Raw genomic sequence first — 20,230 nt, 5'->3', positions numbered from 1 at the left:
ATGGTACCAAATTCTGAGTATGCTACTGTGCAGAAGTTTCAGGCTGAAAAAGTACACGGTGGATTCCAAAAATTATGCCTTGACTATTATGTATTTATCAGTTAAGCTCATACAAAGTGCAGTAAACAGAAAATTCAAAAGGAATCAATATTTGTGCGACCACACTTTGCATCTGAAACAGCACCAATTCTCCTAACGCTCAGTTGTTCGAAGTATTTGGCAGGTATGTTGTTCCAAGCGTCTTGGAGAACTTGCCTCAGTTCTTCTGTGGATTTAGGCTTTCTCAGTTGCTTCGGGCTTTTCATGTAATCCCAGACTTGTTGATTTTGAAATAACAGCTTACATGATTAATAATCTTGAGCTCTGACAAGTGAGTGCAGCGTGTCTTCTCACAGGCAGCCCCGCTGACTGCTTGCTACCTGAATGCATAATGAATTGATGACTCAAGAAATATTAGTGTCATTTGGATATTGATCTTTAATGCATGCTTAGCAATATTACATTCATTTATACAAAATCACTAATAAGGGGTTTGTCTCGACACACAGGGGAAATTTTTATGTGTCAAATTTATGCATTTATATGAAATTATAACCAGTACGTCGTTTCATGTAGCATAAAACTTAATGCTGCACACTGAAATGAAAGTCTCCTCATCAAAGTGTTGTTGTTCTTCACAGTGAGTGCTTACCACTGCTTTTTGTTTTCCACTGGTGTTTGGGCAACCTGCTAATTTGCTCCCAGAGGCCTGTGTTTGTCTAATAGTTTAATTGGCTGGGCTGTGCACCTGTTTGGCAGCACAGGTGGCCACAGGGCCATTGTGCTGAGGGCCTTATCTCTCAGGCAGTCCCACACAGGTGTGTGGCATGCAGCCTTTGCCGATCCACCCACAGATGGCATTGCCTGGAGCATCCACTGCCTTCTCTGTTTCCACTCTCTTCTCCTCAGCTGCCATGTTTTGCACTTCTCTTTCTGTCAAAATTTCCCCAGCCAATTATTTATCCTCTACTTCATTCTCCCCCTTTTAATTTTGTCATTTGGATACTCGCTTCTTAATTTAGAAGTGTCAGATTGACTAGCCACTTTTCATTAATTTCTTAATCCACTGACATGAAGTGAGATGCCAACTTACAGAAAATTACAGCCCTCTTATTTTCTCATTTAGTGGGAAAGAAATCCTGGGGTTTTTCAGGCCGTCCTTCTTTTTCTTGTTCATTTCACAGCTTCCTTCTCTTTTTGTGCATTTTTAAACAGTGATAAGATCCATTTTAAAGTCTAAACACACACAGTCACTAAAGCAAAAGCTCATCTACTTTGTATGATGTATGTTTACATTTAGTTTTTGCATGACCAGACATACTCTACTTTTTGGGGGGGATTTGAAGCAGCAGAGTAAAGCTTCCTCTGAATCTAACTCAGCTCCTGCTCCATTAATAGAGTTTCCAATATAAAACTAGGAGAGTAGTTTTAGTGGTTTTGGGCACAGGAGCAAACATCCAGTGCCCAGACTTTTGAGTTCCTTCTGTTTGGCCCTCAGCATTACACTATGACTCTGTCAAATCCCGACAGTGACTTACATATTAGATCTGCTAGTTCTCAGATCCCTGAGACATATTTAAGCAAAATTGAACTGGGCTCCTAACTTTTCATTATATGAAATCTTCATGGTACAAGTCAGACATTTTCTCTGTAGCATTTTCTTGCGGGGTCTTTTTGTGGAGGTGGGAGACATTTGCTGACACCGGGGTTTCTCTCTGTGTCTGTATACTCAAGGTGTGGGTTGTTGTGATGATCTCGCTGCTCTGCCACACAGAGTGTCTCCGAGTCTGAATCAGTCTCACCAGCTTTTCTCAGTTGAATGCTTGTAGCTGAGCACTGAGGGTTGCATGGAACAGTGGTAATGGGCTTTTTACGAGCTCTGGAGTTGCTTGCCTGCTAACATAAAGTTGCTCGTCCTGTTGACTGTCTGTCCTAATGCCCAGGATGACAAGGCACTGAACACCACCTGAGAAACACTGACATTTCCTCTAAGTACAGTGGTGGTGCTCCTCATGTAATATATAATAAATCTTGGCAAAAGGACTGCAAGGAAATAAGATTCCTGTACCCTATCATGTCATAATCTGTATGTTTAATAGTCACAATGAAACATTTAAATGATCTGAAACAATGTTCTGAGACTGTTAAGGTTTTGTGTTGTCATGCTTTTGATTGAAATGGTAAAACATCTCTTGGACAGTTAATAAATGTACCACATTTTACACGTGTGGCAAAACCTCTGTAAAAATCAGGACAATTATGAGGTGTCAAAAAAGCCACTCCCTTGGCATACAAGTTTTAAAAGTAGTAGCTAACTGGCACTCTTATACCGTTGACTCTTCCTCCCTTGGCCTTTTCTGTCTACTGTGTGTTCGGAAGCTAATTAACACCAGCACAAAGGAGCATACCCATCTGTCCGTCTGCTGTTGTGACTGTTGAGACAAATTTGAGCATCTAAACGTCTCACAGGTTGCGCATTACCCCTCGACAGCTTAGGCCTGAAATCTTGTCTGGCACAAGCGCAAAGTGTGAATAGCGGGTCTCGATACATCTGCAACGAGTTAACGCTGCACTGATGAATGATACTTGTGTGAGGGGTTTAGATACGGTAGACATCAGTGAGCCAGTTCTGTCTGACATAGATTCTTCACAGAGATTAATAACTGTTTCAACTCTGTCATTTTTGATGTGGAAATATTGCAGTGAATCATCCATAATTGATCCTCTGTATTCACTTTGTTACTCCGGATAGTGCCTTTGTAAGCTTAATCAGGCTCCATGTCAATTTGAATTTTTTAAATATAGCATTTAAAAAAAATACAAAAAAACCCAGATGTCCTTAGTGAAGTTCAGGAGGATGAGCTACGTCAGGACACATGACAGCCCGACTCCTTTGAACTTTCCAGATCAAGCACCATTTCTTCCCATCAAATCGTAGAATAATGGAAAGAGAGAAAAAAAAAATAGCAATTTGATTCCCTGCCATGACGATCAAGTTTTAACATCCTCCATGAAGAGACGAGGATGGAAAAAGAAGATACATAAGATATCCGGAAACTGAAGCTGTTAAGGACACAAAATATGTCGCGGCTGCTGCCTCAACAGAGAAGTAAAGTGGGAGTGGAGGCTTTCCAGCGGGGTAATTTTCTTTGCACTTTGCTGTGAGACTGTACTTTCTAGGCTCCAAGTGTTATTATAAACCGCTCTCAACCACCCTCCAGTCCTGAACAAAGTTTGCTTTGCCCCTCGTCAAGGAGAAACAAGACTTTAAAGATTTGCAAATTACATAAATGTTTAAGAGAAGTTTGTAGGCACAAGTTTCCCTGGTCTTGTGCAATTCTAGAAATAATAAATTAAATATTTAAAACGATTTGTCTTTTACTGTTCAGAATGGTAAAATCATTCTGGTTTCGAAGAGTCAGTTTTATTTGACTGTTAAATTTGGCATGAATGCGATAACACAGTCTTCAATGGACGTGACAAGCAGTCAGAAATGAGCAAGTTAACTAGTTTTTACCCTTGCGGCTGACTTCAGAGTCGATGTTTGCCCTTCTTCCTCAGAGGCAATGGAAATGATTTTGGAGACATAAATGTCCTCAGTGTCTGAGTATATTTTAAGAGTGATGCCTATTTCATTTTATGACACCATCTGTTGACCTCCAAGATAGCCATATCTGTTACAGCCCCAGAGTGATGCATACATAATTCAGAAATATCTGATTTGAATTTCATATTGATTTAGCTGGAAATTATTTCCATCCACTATAGGAAATAACTGACACATAAAGGGAATAAGTGCCATATAAATCTCTAATGATTGTCCTTTTCTTAGTGTTTCTTAATATCCATTATTTCTCGGTCACGGCGTAAATTTTGGAGCATATGTAATACCCTCGGACACACTACAATATGTGACATGGTGGAATTTTTACAGTTTGAAATCATTGGTATGCATGTTATTGTAATGCTAAAAATACTGTATTTAAAAAATTCTAGACAACGATTTTCTGTGTGGGTTGTAACCCAGAATTCCATGTGACCTGAAGCTATATTCAGCAAACATATGAGCAGGAAGTCTTTCAATCTGTCCAAAAGTCTCAGAGTGACACGTATTTGTTTCTGCTTTTATGCCCAGGAATAAAAGCATTTATCACCTCTCCTAACCAACAAAAGTCATCTTGTCTGCTCCAGAATTTAGTAGAGCTGTAGAGCTGTCCTAATGTTTTACTAGTTCTCTCTGCAGATATTAAATAATAGCACAAATTCTGGCACACACATTCTTGGAGGTTCTCGGACACAGATACATCTTCTGTTAAAGGTGCCAGCAACAAAAGGTTGCACAAAATGGCAACTTTATGACTTTGAAAACAGAATCAGTTCTCTCAGAGAAATGCTTGCCATTGCATTTCCTTCTCCTCTCTGAAAAATGAAACTCGTCTTTACAGAAACCTGAGGAATGTGCAGATACGTTACATCAAACCTGAAGAGCTGTTCTCTAATCTTCCACAACACATATAGACTTACATGATACTGAACATTCAAATTGTTGTACATAAAAAAGGCCTATTTGACCATTAAACTGAACAGTGGAGAATATTGTGTAGGAATCTATGATGTTGCTAAGGGGATAATTAGAAATTTCAAGTGTTGCTGCACTCAGTGGTGGGTCATTTCAAAGCATCCAGGGAACATGGTGTGCTGTCAGCTGTCTGTGCATAATAGTTAATTTAGTACTGATAGAGATTTCCCTTCTTTAATCTCACACTCTTTTCTCACACACACACATGCAAGTAGGTTCCGTTCCACATTCATTTATGTAGTATATTCTCAGTCTTTGTTGAAGCCACGTTTTGAAATCAAGCCGAGACTCAAACAGTAGTGCAAACTGCTCCTTCTGAGCACCGCATTGTTCCCTATGCTGTGCTCGCTTGGCTACACCAGAAATCACATTCGTGGAGTGCTGACACCAGATATATTGCTCTCAGACTTTGTTACTTGCTTCAGCACCAATATCAAACAACAGTACCACCCCAGTTGGTTCTGAAAATGGTACCGCTGCTGTAACTCAATGCAGCTTTTTTGTTATATTCTTATAAAAAAAAAAAAAGTTGCAGTGAAACTACTCTCTTAACCTGTTTATCTGTATAGTACACACAGCCATTACGTGCTCTGCTGTAAACACCTTACATTTAAGATATTGTGCAGCAACTGGAGACCTGAGATATTATCTGAGGTGTTAAGTGGAATGACAGCCTGGTTGGAGCGAGTGCGTGTTAGCTGGAGTTACATATGAAACATGTCTGTTGATTGTTCTCTTACAGGGAGAGCACAGGTCAACGAGTTTGGCTCAGAATGCCTTTGTGTGTATAAATGCTGGATTCACATTGTGTCCTTTGTACTCGATGCATTCCAGTAGTTTCTTGGCAGTTTTTCCGTGGTTCTTCCTTATCTATTCGCAGTCTTTTCAGTATTTCACTCACTTGTGTGTGAGGTGAAGGTCACCATGCATAAGGGTCAACCAAGCAACAGAGGATACATTGTGTGCTTGAGTTGGAGAACTTTATAAAGGTTTTAAATCTTTTTTTCTTTTTTTTTTTGTAACTGATACGTACTGCCGATGCCCTGCCTGTGTGTGTGTGTGTGTGTGTGTGTGTGTGTGTCAGTGAGGATTTGCTTTATGTGGTTTCATTAGGATATAGGATGAATGCGTCAACTCCCTCTACAATATTATATTATAACCACCTTGTTATGGTGTTTGGATGCTGTATAGGAGGGTTTGTTGGTCCAGTAGCAACAGGTCCAACACTTCAGTTCTCTAACATTCTACACCAATGAGCCAAAACTCGACCACTCACAAATGAAGTGAATAGAAGTGATCATCTTGGAAAGGCGGCGCATGTTAGGGTCTGGGAGCACTTGCGGTCAGCGTACTGGGTGCAGGAGAATTGGACAAGCGTTCAGACCCGACAGACTTTGAGAAGGGCCAAAACATGGCCAGACGACTGGGTCGGATCGTCTCCCAAATGGCAACGCTTGTGGGCCGCTCCCGCTCAGCAGTGGCGAGCATTTACCGACAGTGGTCTGAGGAGGTACGAAGCGTGAACCGGCAACAGGAAGTTAGGGGATGTACTGGAACGGGTCTGCTCCACGTCGGCTCCATCTGCTGCTAAGGTCATGGTTCCAGATACCACAGGATGCCTTCAGAGGTCTTGTAGAGTCCATGCCTCAGTGGGAAGAAGCTGCTCTGTTGACATGTGAAGGACCAACAGTATTTAATGCAGAGGTGGCCACAATGTTATGTCTTATTACTGCGTGCTAGTCTGGAGGTCGACTGATTACTTATTTTGGCCATTATTGGATCAGATATTCAGCATTGTTCTGATCGTTGGTATCCTTTTTATTGTTGTTTTGTAATGGTTTCTGATAAAATAGGTTTGTTTAAAGATGCATTTCTTTGGAAGCATGCAGATACCCCTCTCTATGTTGTCACTACTCTGCTGTGAGCGGGCGTTAATGTCCCTCTCACAGTGCTGTCTGGCTGTGTGTCATGAACACTAGCTTAATAACACTGAAGGATATAAGTTATGAGTTCTGTTTTAATTAAACATACCTAAAACACTGGGGAAAAAAAAGATATTTCAATGAAGTTTTGTGTTGGATTTTTGTGTTACTCTAAATTTTGACACTAACATTTTAATTTTCACTGCAAATGTCGATTCCAAATCTTGGTTATTGATCTCTTTAATTGGTAATAATCAGTAATGGTGTCAGCCCTGAATCAAAAAACATCAGTTGGTCAGTAAACGGTAGCATAAAGCTCCGAGTATATCTGAGCCTCAGTATTTCAAACATTACAGTCTTTTGTCCCACTCGTGTGCAGGATCTAAGAAGAGCAAATTGTTTTTTTTTGTGTGTCTTGTACCGTGTAGTGCAAAGAGAATTATAACCTCGTGGGATGTCTGGCTTGACTTGTTTTTGTGTATTTAAAACAGCACTGGATAGAATGTCGAATAAGAAAAGAATTAGACATTTTATTGTGTCTTGTCTATCAGGGTTGCTGTAGATTGTGTCAGATGCTGATTTTCTTTTCTTTTTTTTTTAAAGATGTTTGGGGTAAGAATGACCTTAATTTGAACCTAGTATTGAACACAGAGTTCTGTTACCGCTTTTAGCACCGTTCAGTCCTGGTAACACATTTATTTATTTATTTGTTTGTTTGTTTGTTTGTTTGTAATTTAATTTTTGTGATTTAACATTAAGGTCCACAGCCTGTCAGACTGAAAGTTTTGTTGTCTTTTTTTTTTTTTTTTCTCAGTTTATTCAAATAGTATAAAGCTACAAAGGACACTTTAACACAAAACAGTTGTTGCTCTTAACTTTTTTTTTGTCAGATATAGTACTCTTCAGGATGTGATGAACAAAAGCATAGTTAATATTTTATACCTAATATCTGTTATTTGATATGCCCTGTGCATTATAGTCATTTTAGCTGACTATTAAATTGATCAGAGTGTAATGTAGCTCCATGTTTGGCATGGTAAATCACTAAGCAGACACTGGTGGTGCTTGGTTTCAAGCTATATTGTTCAGACCTATTTGTTGCATGGCACATTGGGCCTCAATTGGAATTCTGTTGCACTGAATAAGTCAGTGGTCCCACAGAGGGACAGTTGTACGGCTCGGCCTGTAATACAATATGAAAGATATTGCACTTGCACAGAAGCTTTCAGTAATAAAGCTCCCCACCTAACCCTGATAAAATAATAAAACTGGTCTATAGACTGAAATCAATGCACACACAAGCCATCTAAACACGAGACCAGTGATCAGTCAAACAGAAAGACTGAGACAGTGTCTGCCTCGTGCTGTGTTCGCCGCCGCCGAGTCACTTACTGCGATTGGTGATGCAGAGTAATCTTTTCATCATGTTCTAACATTTCCCTTGCCAAGTGTTTGTAGAACCCTACACACACCTTTTACCTTCTTTTCCACACTTTCTGCTATGATAGCTTGTCCTCTATTTTAGGAATATACAATACTATAAGCATTGTAACTGCTTGTATTCCCTTGAACTCGACCACTCTGCTTTCTCTGATATCACAGTTTGGTGACCACAATGACTTTCCAACTTGTTTAGTTTGTGGCTTTTGTCTTAGTGAAGTGAGTTATTTCAAGACTGAATGACGGAGGTGGAGGTGATTCATTGTTCGTCATAGTTTTTATTTACAGCAGGCTCACTATTGTAATTCATCAACACCTATATTGGCAAATAGTCTGCACTTATATCTCGCTTTTCTACCTTAGCGGCACTCGAAGCGCTTTACAATGTTTTCTCATTCACACGGGGGATTGAATTGCCAACCTTATGATCAGAGGACAAGCGCTCTACCACCTGAACCACAGCCGCCCTTGTTGCACACATGGTAATATACGTGTGTTATTTACCTTATAGCAAGGAGGTTTCTCCCTCTCAGTCCATCTACATGTGTTTGTCCTGCAATGAACTGTGACCTTTCCAGAGTTCATCCTTCGTCTTTTGAAATGCATTCTGGGATGGGCTCCAGACCCTTGTGACAGTGAACAAGATAAGCAGTACAGAAATTGAATTGACGTATGGATTGATGTAGCATTTCTTCATGCATAACTACATTTGTTATGGCACCACATGTGAGAAAGCCAGTAATGTCTTTTGCTCTTTTGGGGGAAACAAATGCTATTTGACAGGAAGACATATGATCGTCTCACTGCAAAACATTTTGACTCCTGCCGTAATAAGTTAACAGCGACGTTGAGAAAAGTCCACAGCATAATAGACTTTTGATGAGGCTGAAATGTTGTTTATGGAGCACACATCTCTCTAGTAAGCATCTTGTTTATGTGTGAAGGCATGTTTCTGGAATAAACTGTGAGATTTTTCAATGCATACATTTTATAGCAGTAAACTTAGCAACGGCATAATTGCGTCAAGCCAGCAGAAATAACACAAAATATAAAATAAGAAATTGCTTCCCTAAGACCGACCATGAATTTTTCATTTTGCCTGCGGAATATACATGATTGCAGAAAGTAACACAATTTGGTGGCACTTAACTAGAGGATTATAGCCATCAATATTAGATGAACAAGTTCTCTCCCAAGTTAATGAAATCCTTGGATGTATGCCCACATTAGGAGAAGAGACTGATAAAGGAAGGATTTGATCCCTTGTTCCTTTGATGTTATAGTACCTTATATTTGACCAAAATGTACATCCACAATACAAGCTTCCTGTGTAACCTCCTGTAAAGAAATGCTTGTTGGTTTTTTAAAAAAAAAAGCTGCTTATGATAATATTGGCTTCTTATTCTTGTCATGTGTTTGAATAAAGGATGTTTTTATGAGGTGCAGGTAGAACGAGTGAGTAGTAAAGTTATTAATTCTACAAGTGTTCCACTACTAGAAGAGTCTGCATTGTTATTTGTGTTGTAATGGTATGCTGTCCATTGAAGCAGTTCCCCTGATGAAGAGAGAGAGGGCATTTCATAGCCTCGGGACAACACTATAGAAGTGCCATCTTTCATTGTCTTTGTGGTAACTTCAGGGGCGTTTAGAAGGCAAGCAGTAGAGGACCTAAGGGTATACGTGAGGGGACAGAAAATGATAGACAGTCTGGGATGCAGGGAGGACTCAAAACATTTAGTGACTTAAAAACCTTGAGGAGGACCGCATTATGTTGCAACCTGCAGCAAGACGTGCATTTTTGATGAAAAACTTAGTGCACACACAATCCCAGTCCCTCCTTTCTTTTATGTCTACTCCGGAACAGTCAAACAGTATTACAGAGAAGGCAAACACGGAGCAGACACCAGACACTTTCCACAAACATCTGTTGCAAAATTTCCAATTTACATATTACAACTGTTGGTGCATGTGATTTTGTTTGTTTTAGATTAATATTAATTCAAGTTTTTAGCTCGCACTTGATAGATTCGGCATGGATACAGCATTTGCAATCAAAGCATACCAGTCCTGCCCTTAGGGTGCCTGAAAACACCAGGAGTGTGAGAAAATGTTGATCGCTACACATAAATGTGTCAGAGCACACCGTGGACCTAAAAAAATGGATCATAACATCAACAAAATCTCAACTAAATGCCGATAGGAGAACTGTAGAATGGGTTTTTATTTTTGAGGCTGGAGCTTTGGTGTAAACAAATGTTTTGCATTTTGAGTAAATACGTAGTAAAGTGAATTCTGACTTTCTCCGACTGCTGCAGTAGTTTTTCCACTCAGTGTGTGCTGGTCACAGTCAATCAGTGGATGGTTTGCTTTTGCTTACATGTATGAAAGTTCTCACATACCTTACTGATGTTACACAACGTCCCCCAAAATCCCATGTGACGCTGTGTAATGAACAAAATTTCTCTTCACAAATATTGGTCCGGTTTCCTTGTCTCCAGAGGCTGACATTATCCGTCATTACTAAGGAGCATAAACAAAGATTGTGGACTTTGTGAATTGTGCTCCCTCAGCCATGTCGCCTCATTTCCCTCTTTGTTGTCCCAGTCTTTCATTTACTCCTGCCATCTCTGTATCACAAATATATACAACTGCATTGTTATTCTGCAGTAAAATGAGACAGTTTGTTCTTTCATCTCTTTTATGGCCTTCAGCATGTGCAAAATACATGCTGGAAGAAAACATTCAAATTGGAAGACTCTTGGTAAACAGACATTTATAAAGACATTTATAAAGCATTATGATGTTTTGTTTTTATTAAGAAAACAGATCATCATTATACACAACAGTAAATATTTAGAACTTATAAATTGGCTGTGCTTGTCTGCTAATGAAATTTGAGTAATGGTAGGTTGGGGGTGGGGTGGTTGTTGCGCGTGCTAATTTAGACACAGATCAAAGAAAGACCTCACCTCAACTTCGCTAGTTGCCTCAGGCTAATGCATCTCATCCCTAATTGAGGGGCTCCTTCGACTCACTGAGTCAATACAAATGGCTTTAATACTCAAACCATTATTATTTCAAATCATTGTCAAAAAGGCGGGATAAATTATCGACTTATGCCCTGTTAATGTCAGAAAATTGCGCCATGTATTTTGCGTTATTGACAGTTAGGAGCCGGAAAACAAGTAATGCTAATGACATAATCTGGCTGTGACCACACTGTCCCTCCCACCTCCTGCTGCCTCTCTCCTCTCCTGGCTTAGACAAACGGGCTCATCTGCACTGGATCATTTGCTGTCTCCTGATACGCTGTGGTTTATAGCCAATTATCTCTCGCGATCCATTATCGATTACAGTGTTATCTTTCTTGCATTGCTTAATCTTTTGGCACAGTAGCATAGCAGCTCACAGGGGGGCCAGGATACAAACTGCTTAGCGATGGGAACACTAGTTAAGATGGATGGGTGTTCATTTGCTTGTAAATGGGTGCAGTTTAAATTCAAACCGATTCCGACTGTATTCAGTGTCGGGAAAAGGGCAGGGTGGTTTTTGATTTGCACCGCTCCTTGTTAGGAATTAAAAACCACTACAACAGTCAATTTATCCAGTTAAGTGTTAAACCTCTGATATTAGTCTGAATGACTGATTTCCTTTGGGTTAATGTTGTTTGTGCTTGTGTCCCCGGCTTATATGTGAACCAGCAGGGGGATAATAATTTTGTATTGGGTGATCTGATTTTTTTTTGTGTGTCTGTGTTTTCTTTCTAGTTGGGTTAATAACTTCGGTCATGAGGGTCTTGGCCTTCTCCTGGACGCTCTGGAGAAGCTGCTGGACAAGAAACAGTGAGTTACCTCAAATGACATTACATCTCTGTGTTATTTCTCACCACCAGACTCTAATCACACAATCACAATATTTTCTATTCTCCTTTATTATTGTTTTTTTCTTTCCAGGCAAGAGAATATTGATAAACGGAACCAGCATAAACTCATCCAGTGCTTGAAGGCTTTCATGAACAATAAGGTTTGTATGCTAAAGAAAACATGATGCACTTACTTGATTCCTTCAGTAATGATCTCATTTGATGTCAGCATGCTGACATGAAATTATATTACTTGGATGCAAAACTAATTAATTACGTTGTAATTCAGTAGTTGAAGGTTAAATGTAGTTTACAAATAAGTAAAAAGCAAGGACAGACATCCCTCATAGCACACTTGAATTAAGCATTTGAGAGAGGTCTAATAGTAGCTCAGGTGACCAGGACTCTACACCTGATTTGAATCTGGACTCTGACAAGCTTGGGATAGTGGGAGAGTAAAGCAAAGCTAATTTTACCATTTCAAGCCCACGGTCTCACATCTTTTAATTATCCTTTTTGGGAAGGTCTGGCTCATTTCTCAAAAGTGGCACACATTTCAGGGATAGATGAACTATTGATATAGCTTCTCTTTGAGTTAATCCCCACATGCGGTCATCTCAACCCATTCCTTCAGTTGTGGGGAGACTAAAAGGTGCAGGAGACTATAAGTATTTGTCCCTATAGTCCTGTCCTGAATTGAATTAATTCATCATCCTCTCCATTTTCTCCCATGGCCTCGTTGTCCCTCCTTAAAAGAAAATTAAGGCTAACTATAACTTAGGTACATTAGCGCTTTTTTGTGTAATACATTTTTTATTTGGAAGGAAAGTTCTCTTTGAATGCAGATGCTCTCATTAATTTATACCCAACGGACCTATTCTCTGTCCCACCTCACCTCTTTTATTTCACAGTATGGACTGCAAAGGATCTTGGGAGATGAACGAAGCTTGTTGCTGTTGGCTCGAGCGATTGACCCCAAACAGACCAACATGATGACAGAGATTGTGAAAATTCTGTCTGCTTTCTGTATCATTGGAGAGGAAAACATGTAAGTTGAATTCATTTTATCCAGTCATTTGTCATAATCATATTCACACATGTATAAATAACCTACAAAATACCCAGTCCGTCACCTTCATAAAGTCTAAAATTAGATGAGTTTGTCACATTTTGGCGGTCAGTCATCAAGAGCAGTTCTCCAACAATCTCAAAGACATACAATCTGTTTGATACATTTATTTAGCAGACCTCAATTTGCTTGTTTTGGTGAGATGAGTCAGCTGACCCTATAAGTATTTTTGCCTGTGCTTTATTCAGAGTTGTTAGGCAGTGTTTTAGTATTCAAAATTGAGTGACAAAACTCATATTTTCTTATTTTTCTCATGGACACAGTGCAACACTGCGTTATACCGTCCTGACTGATGGCAAAAAATGAAACGTAGCTATGAAAGACACGCAGTCCCACTCTGCTATATTCTCACTTACTAATGTTTCTGAAATAGCAAGAGGAAAGGAGAAGGCTGCTTTCTGTAAACAATGCATTATTACTTTTGCTTCAGTATTTTCCCACTTGGTGACATGTACTCATACAGAAATTGCACCCTATGCGTTTATGTTTACCCACTGTGATATGGGTTTAACGGTATACAAAGCTTGTATTTATATTTGTATTTATTGAAAAGTGTGTAATTACTTTTAAGAATGCTTTTCTTACATCCTTACAGTTTAAGTGCTTAAAGGCTACATACTTTCACTAAAAGGACTCTAAGCTGTTTACTCTCAATTGTAAAATAAATAAATCTAAAATTGTCCATAATCACAAGTGCAACATATTCACAATTAACATCCAGACCAGAAAAAAAATTAAATAAATCCCCAAATTACATTATTTACCATAGCCTTCCTTTGGGGAAAATGTACCTAATGTACATGCAAAAATTGTGATATTCCATCCAGTTCACTATATTCCACATGCTTTATTCACATAGTCAACAAGAAACTAAACATTTTCACGAACCAGATTATGTTAAAAATAGCAGCACACTGTGCTGTGACCAACAGTCATGTGGCAGCTGAACTGGGTTGAAGTGCAGGCTGTGTGCACACGGAGCAGACAGGGGACAGACATGGAAACACATTTAGAAAGTTGTAAGGTATCATTAATATGTGTAGACACCATTTTATCTTGTGTGAGTAACACCTGTGGACATAAATGTACTTGTTGAGTCCAGGTTTTTTCTGTTTTTGTGAAGTAAATTCAAATATCATATCATATATCATATCATATCAATATTATAACTGTTTTATACTGCAAAAATATATTTTTGAGTTCTCTCTAGTTCTGGTTTTGCTGCTTCCATAGAAGGACTTTATATTGCATATTGGTACAATTATGAGAGGATAATAAAATGCTCTAATCTTCACTGCAGACATAGCCATCTTGGTCAAAGAAGAAAAGTGTCTGTGTTTATTGTGAGCTCCAAATGGCTTTGATTGACCAGTACAGTGTGGGCAGAAAGTCACAGGAATTCTGATTAAAAAGCAAACTCAGCATGTACCTGTTTAGTAAAATTGGCACAGTGTCTGCCCAGTTTAACTCTGCTAGCATTTTTTTGCCTGAAGGACACCAACTGGTACACTGTCAAAATGTTGTGGGAGCAGCTTTTGCTTTACAATTTCCTGCCCAAGGAGTGCATATACATATATGTAGATATAAATACACGTCCGACACTAATTGTTCGGCTCACAAGTTGTACCGCTCCAAAGGAAATTTCATACCGAACTGAATGTTGCATACCGAACAGTTCAGGATGGAAAGGCATCTATCGCTACACCCCTACACTGTGAGCATATGCTGCATTTACACATGACTTCAGACAGTGCAGAAATGTGTTGGGTCACATGGTGAGATGATACAGTTTAGTCTCTTTTAATGTGTTGAACTCAGCGTAGTTTGCCACAGACACAACCTGGCTGACAGCTTATAAATTGGATTTAGGGGAGTGTTTTTTATTGTTTCCCACAGGGCCAGACTGGAATAACAATGGCACTTCAAAGTCAGTCTGTATGCAGTGGTGGAAATAAACAAACCCACAAATTCTGTTGGAGAAGCTGAGTTCAGCAATGTGTCTCATATCTCTGACCATCTAAATAGGCCTCTGTGCTTGTAGCTCTGACCCTGACTATGCACGGTTTCCAAAACGGTTTTTAAGAATTATATTCAGTAACTGCTCCTAAAAATGCATATCCATCCGCTGAATATGTATATGTCCGTTAAACAGATGTTTACTCTAAAGTAAGCCTGTATGTATCACCAGATGGTACATACAAAGAACTGAAATGAATATTGCATTATATTATTTTTTCATATTTTTGCAATACTTTTATGGTCTTTAAACATCTGGGTGTCGAGCACTTTCATTTAACAGCATAAATCTATGCAAATACATCTAAAATGTTTAGTGTAACTGCATGGGGTGCTTGTTCCTTAATGGACCTTTTTTTCACAGGAAGCACTTTTATGTTTCATAGCAGGAAAAACACGTGATGGTATGACGGTTAGCAGTGACTCCGTTCCATTCAAGTAATCCATTAAAGGATGCTATTGAGCCTGGATGCACAATGCCTGGACACTGATAAAACTATAAAGACCCTGCCTTCATTGTTTCTGATTAATTACAGTAATGCTTTTCCCTACTTTGACATGTCAAAATGTCTGCTGTAGAAAGAGATCTTAAAAAATCCCAACATTAGGCTACATAGCAAAACCCACTGAAGCCTCCAGAGCTGTTATGGATCTAAATGGTGTCTTAACAGGTTATTACTTTGATGGAAGTTCTATTTCTTTGGGAAGTTAAAATACAGACAACTAATCACAGTTTGACTCAAATCGTTTTAGTTAATGTAGATCATCGCTGAAGTGAGCTCGACTCGATTCAATCATGACTTTTGCAGATAGATGCACTTGAGTCTTTATATAATCAATGCATTGATGCAGTGAATGAATAATTAGACCCATGTTCTGTTCAGTCACCACTTCAACACACAGACACAGACTTGCTGCTTGCATACAAACACACACACCACTACTATTTTGAGCCGATACCGGGTGTAGAGCTAATTCAAACGCTCTCTTTCTCTCTCTCAGTCTCTCAGTTTCTCTCTCTCTCTCTCTCTCTCTCTCTCTCTCTCTCTCTCTTTCTCTCTTTCCTCACTCAAAGTATTCGAGATGTGTTCAAGTAAACACGGAGATCTTTGCCATGATCTTAGCCTTGCATTAAAATGTCCGCATCCTGTAGAAATGACAGCCAAAGGAGCTGAGGTGTCACTTTTTTCGCTCAGAAACTTCTCCGCCAACCAGTGTGGTGACGCTGGCTCATGTTCAACACCCACTTCAGCTGACAGCATCAAAAGGGAACACGACAAGTTAAGCAGATCTATCTTGGCTGTTTTGAAGCGTCGTCTGAACTGGCTTTAAAGCTGCTCAGTATGCAGCTCCCTGTGTGTGTCTGTGACTTTATAACCTCTATCACAGAGCGTGGCCCTTTCATTTATCTCCATGTCAGGATTACTTCGCATATAGAGTCTTCCTGGTCGAGCATATGATCTCTCTCGCTATCAAATCAACTTCTGGTGTTTTTTTTTCAACTTTAAAGTGTTTTTTTTTTCTTCGGATTGTTTCATGGTAATAAAAGTGGAAACAACAGCTTTAGATGGCATGTGTGATTACACATGTTTGCGCACGAATAAACTGCCGTTTTCACATTCGGTCTACTGCGATTTCTTATTTTATTCCTTAACTTATTTATTGGAACAGCAAGGGGAACTTGTAGATCAGGCTAAGAGCTCTTTTGTACTCCTGAGAGCGGGACCGTTGAGGATAGAGGAGCTGTTCCGTTTCTCAACTTATGAATTTTAAAATAGCCACTATGGCCTTGCAGTGAAAGAGACCACCTGCTGCCAATTATTGCGCACGCATATTGTAAATCACTGCTCGCGTAGCTGCTCATAAGGCATCAATTTACTTTTATTGCAGTCCTGTGTGTGTGTTTATGTGTAGCACTGAATTCCTCTTTCATTCACAATTTAGAGGTTGAATTTGTCCAACGCGCTATTAAGCCGGGCTGCCTTGAGCCCTTGCGAGTACTCTAATTTGCTTACTTTCTCAATAGGTGTGTTTGAACATTAGTCTGGCAGCCGCTGCAATAATTTGCACCCTTTCTCACCTATCCAAATACACTCTACCACAGTTGCTTTGACAACTGAACACATTTGCAGTAAAACCCTGTTGTTGTCTTTGCATCACCTTAGTAACCGCAAGATGAAGCCAAAATTGGATACTGCGGCAATAATTGACTCGATTGCATACAAAGAGATGGAAAGCAGTAGCATTTGTCAGAGTGACCAAAGACCGGCCGAGTAAATGTCCACACCAACACATAGGGGGAGATAAGATGCTTGGCGTTTGAGCTGAAAATTGTGAGTTAATGTCCTGTCAGTGAGGTGATAAAAGTGTTTGTTGACTTTTGTGTTTGCCTGCTCCCCGTTCTCTGTTTTCTTCCAGCCTGGATAAGATTCTAGCTGCCATGACAATTGCTGCAGAGAGGAACAATAAAGAGAGATTTGCTCCAATTGTGGAAGGACTGGAGAACCACGAGGCCCAGCAGCTCCAGGTCAGGGGACACACGACACACACGTACACACACACACACACACACACAGTGAAAGGGAGAGAGAAAAAGCAAGAGAAAACTCTTAACATCACTCCTTAATATTCAGCATACAGTCATTGCTGCCCTTTTATTTGATTATTTCCATTGATGGATAAAAGTGACCTTCATGGCTTGGTGGCTGATCAAATATCCAGTACAGTAACCACTGATACTCTACAGCAGACTGTCGTGTCGTGGTACAATTTGACTGTAATTTTCAGGATGTCGTACACACCAATTCAAACTATGCAAACTCTAAAAAAGAAGCTCGCAACCGATTACCAAAAGCAGGTGTTTTGCCGTGTACGGCGGACAGAAACTTGGCACAGTGTCACTCACCCAAATTCTGTTTTTGTCATTAGGATCATGTTTGATGCAGGCAAATTGACAGTTATGCCACTCAGGGAACTATTGTACCTCCACCTCAGCTGTCCTTATATGTTTTTTGTTTTTTTTCTCTCTTCCTGTGCTTTTGTGTCCACTTGTCAACCTTACATCACCTCCAGCACATTATGGGATGTAATCGCAGGGACGTTGAAATGCACTCAGAGCTCCATTGCCGCCGCTTTAAACAAAAACACCTGCTTCGTTGTGCGCCTCTTCTGAATCCACCCGTTCTTTTTGGGAACACCAGAAAACTTATAATGATAAAGAAAAAAAAACGATGTTGAGTTCCCTTCATGATTTTTTGCCTCCCTTCTTTCTTTCTCGCATTTTTCTTTTCCTTTCACTGCCATACTCAATTTTTTTTCTCACATCCTACAAATGCTTCACCTTGCTTTTTTCCATGTTGCTGTCAAGTTGGGTCTCATAGGACTCAGTGTGAAAGGGCAACTAAAACACCATACCTCTCCTCATTTTCGCTAGTATTCTCCAGCAGCAGGAAGAAAAAAAAACACAACTATATAACGGCAATAACAACACCACTTAAAACATGTTTTTGGGAAGCCGAATGCAGGGAATTACTTAAGGAATTACTTTAGCTGCAGGGATTGAGAAGTCATGAAGGAAAAGTCATGAAGGAAACTGATGAGGCGGACGGTGGAAGAGAAAGTAGATATTCTTTTATTAGGAGGCTGTTGTTTTTCCTTTAAATTTTGCCGTTAATGAAATGAAGCCCTGCTAATTGTGAAGTAAATTAAAATGCTTTGCTGATGCAGGGGGTTCCAGGAAATTAATAGACTTTTTATCCAAAACCTGTGATGGGCTACAGAACTACACTTTGCTAATGTGATTAAAATGTGTTTTACCGTGGTTCAGGCTATGCTTGTCTACCGAGCACGAGGGAAACTCTGCATTTCAACTTTAAAACCGTCCCGGCAGTGCCACTTTTAATTACGATGTTTGGAAGCTCCCCTACCCCCCCTCATGGCACCACTGCAGCTCTCTAAACCTAATACAGATAATGCACCCACCCCCAGCTTGACCGGTTCCTACTCTACAATACATGACTGAGGTATGTTTGAGGTGCTTGATGTAACTATGAATCTGTATGCAGGAGAAGAGAAAGAATTTTTCATGAGCTCCATGGCTTTCTTCACTCAGATAAATTCTGTGAAGATTTGGTGGAGTTTCTTTTATGTATCTGGCCTCTGGTGGATGCAGTAAAATGTCAGGATTTCAGTGCACAGATCTTATTTCGAGGCCCTCAAGCTTTTCTCAAACTTCCATGTTTCTGGTACATGGCACTGGTGACACATACTCAGTTGCGGTGCATCTTTTACTGCAACAAGCTTGTGCTCTCCCAAGGGAAAATACACTATCTTATCTGTATCGCATAACAGCATGCATTTTTTTTCTCTCTCAAAACTGGCTAACAAACACGCTTGTTGTACTGTTGCTACAGTAACAAAACCTAATGCTCTTCACTCCGGGTCGCTTTTGCATTGCTTTTCTCAAGGCTAAAATGCAAGAAAAACAAAAAAAAAGACAATTGGGTTGAATGGTTTGTATTGTTTTGATTGTAACTCTAACAATATATGATTTAAAATGAGTTGTATAAACATAAACATTAGAACAACAAGTACAAATAAGTAATAAGTAGTTTGTTGTGTTCAGGTGACATTACGTGGAGCGATCGCTTGCTGCAGATTGATTTGCTTTCCTGCTGGTGTGTCTGTTTGTTTTAATGTGGGCAAACTAAACAGCATTTTTAACCCTGAAAAATAATGAAACAGACTCAGGAAACCACACAGAATCAGCATTGTTGTGACTCTTATTAATAACGCATACAAGCCAAGAGTACAGGGTCAAGGTTTCAGTCGGCAGCGTTTCACATTGTCCATGGGAATCCTTCAGCCCAGTATCGATTGTCTGTCCAAGGAAAACTGTCTTATCCTCGGCTCGCTCCCCTGAAACACCTTACAGCTCATTATAATTCATCAGCGATTTCCTCTTAACCCTCCCTCCTCCAACCACCCATCGCACACACACCCCTACCACACACATACACACACAAGCTGAGGCTTTTTCTACACCAATAAATCCATTAATAATGCACATTTAGTCGATAGACACAGCAGACCTGTACTTTTTCCCATCTTTCGTCAAGTCTCTTTCTTTCTTTACACCTTTTCCTCTCATCCTTGCATAATAATTTTGGTTTTGGAAAAAAAACTAAACCTTAACACCAAATGATCACTCCAAAATGAACAATGATACCACAGAGACTAAACAT

General features: G+C 39.7%; 1 protein-coding gene across 1 annotated transcript in view; it reads left to right on the top strand.

The window, feature by feature from the left end:
* diaph2 (diaphanous-related formin 2) overlaps positions 1 to 20,230 on the top strand; it is a 382,471-nt gene that overhangs the window by 100,705 nt on the left and 261,536 nt on the right. Inside the window, exons 7-10 of the mRNA XM_008276280.1 lie at positions 11,748 to 11,822; positions 11,934 to 12,003; positions 12,754 to 12,890; positions 17,406 to 17,607. Coding sequence (XP_008274502.1) covers positions 11,748 to 11,822; positions 11,934 to 12,003; positions 12,754 to 12,890; positions 17,406 to 17,607 — 484 coding nt within the window. The remainder of the gene's footprint in view (positions 1 to 11,747; positions 11,823 to 11,933; positions 12,004 to 12,753; positions 12,891 to 17,405; positions 17,608 to 20,230) is intronic.

The sequence above is a fragment of the Stegastes partitus genome, unplaced genomic scaffold, assembly GCF_000690725.1.
Source record: "Stegastes partitus isolate 25-593 unplaced genomic scaffold, Stegastes_partitus-1.0.2 Scaffold2, whole genome shotgun sequence".
NCBI lineage: Eukaryota > Metazoa > Chordata > Actinopteri > Pomacentridae > Stegastes > Stegastes partitus.
This window is presented reverse-complemented; position numbering and strand designations above follow the sequence as displayed.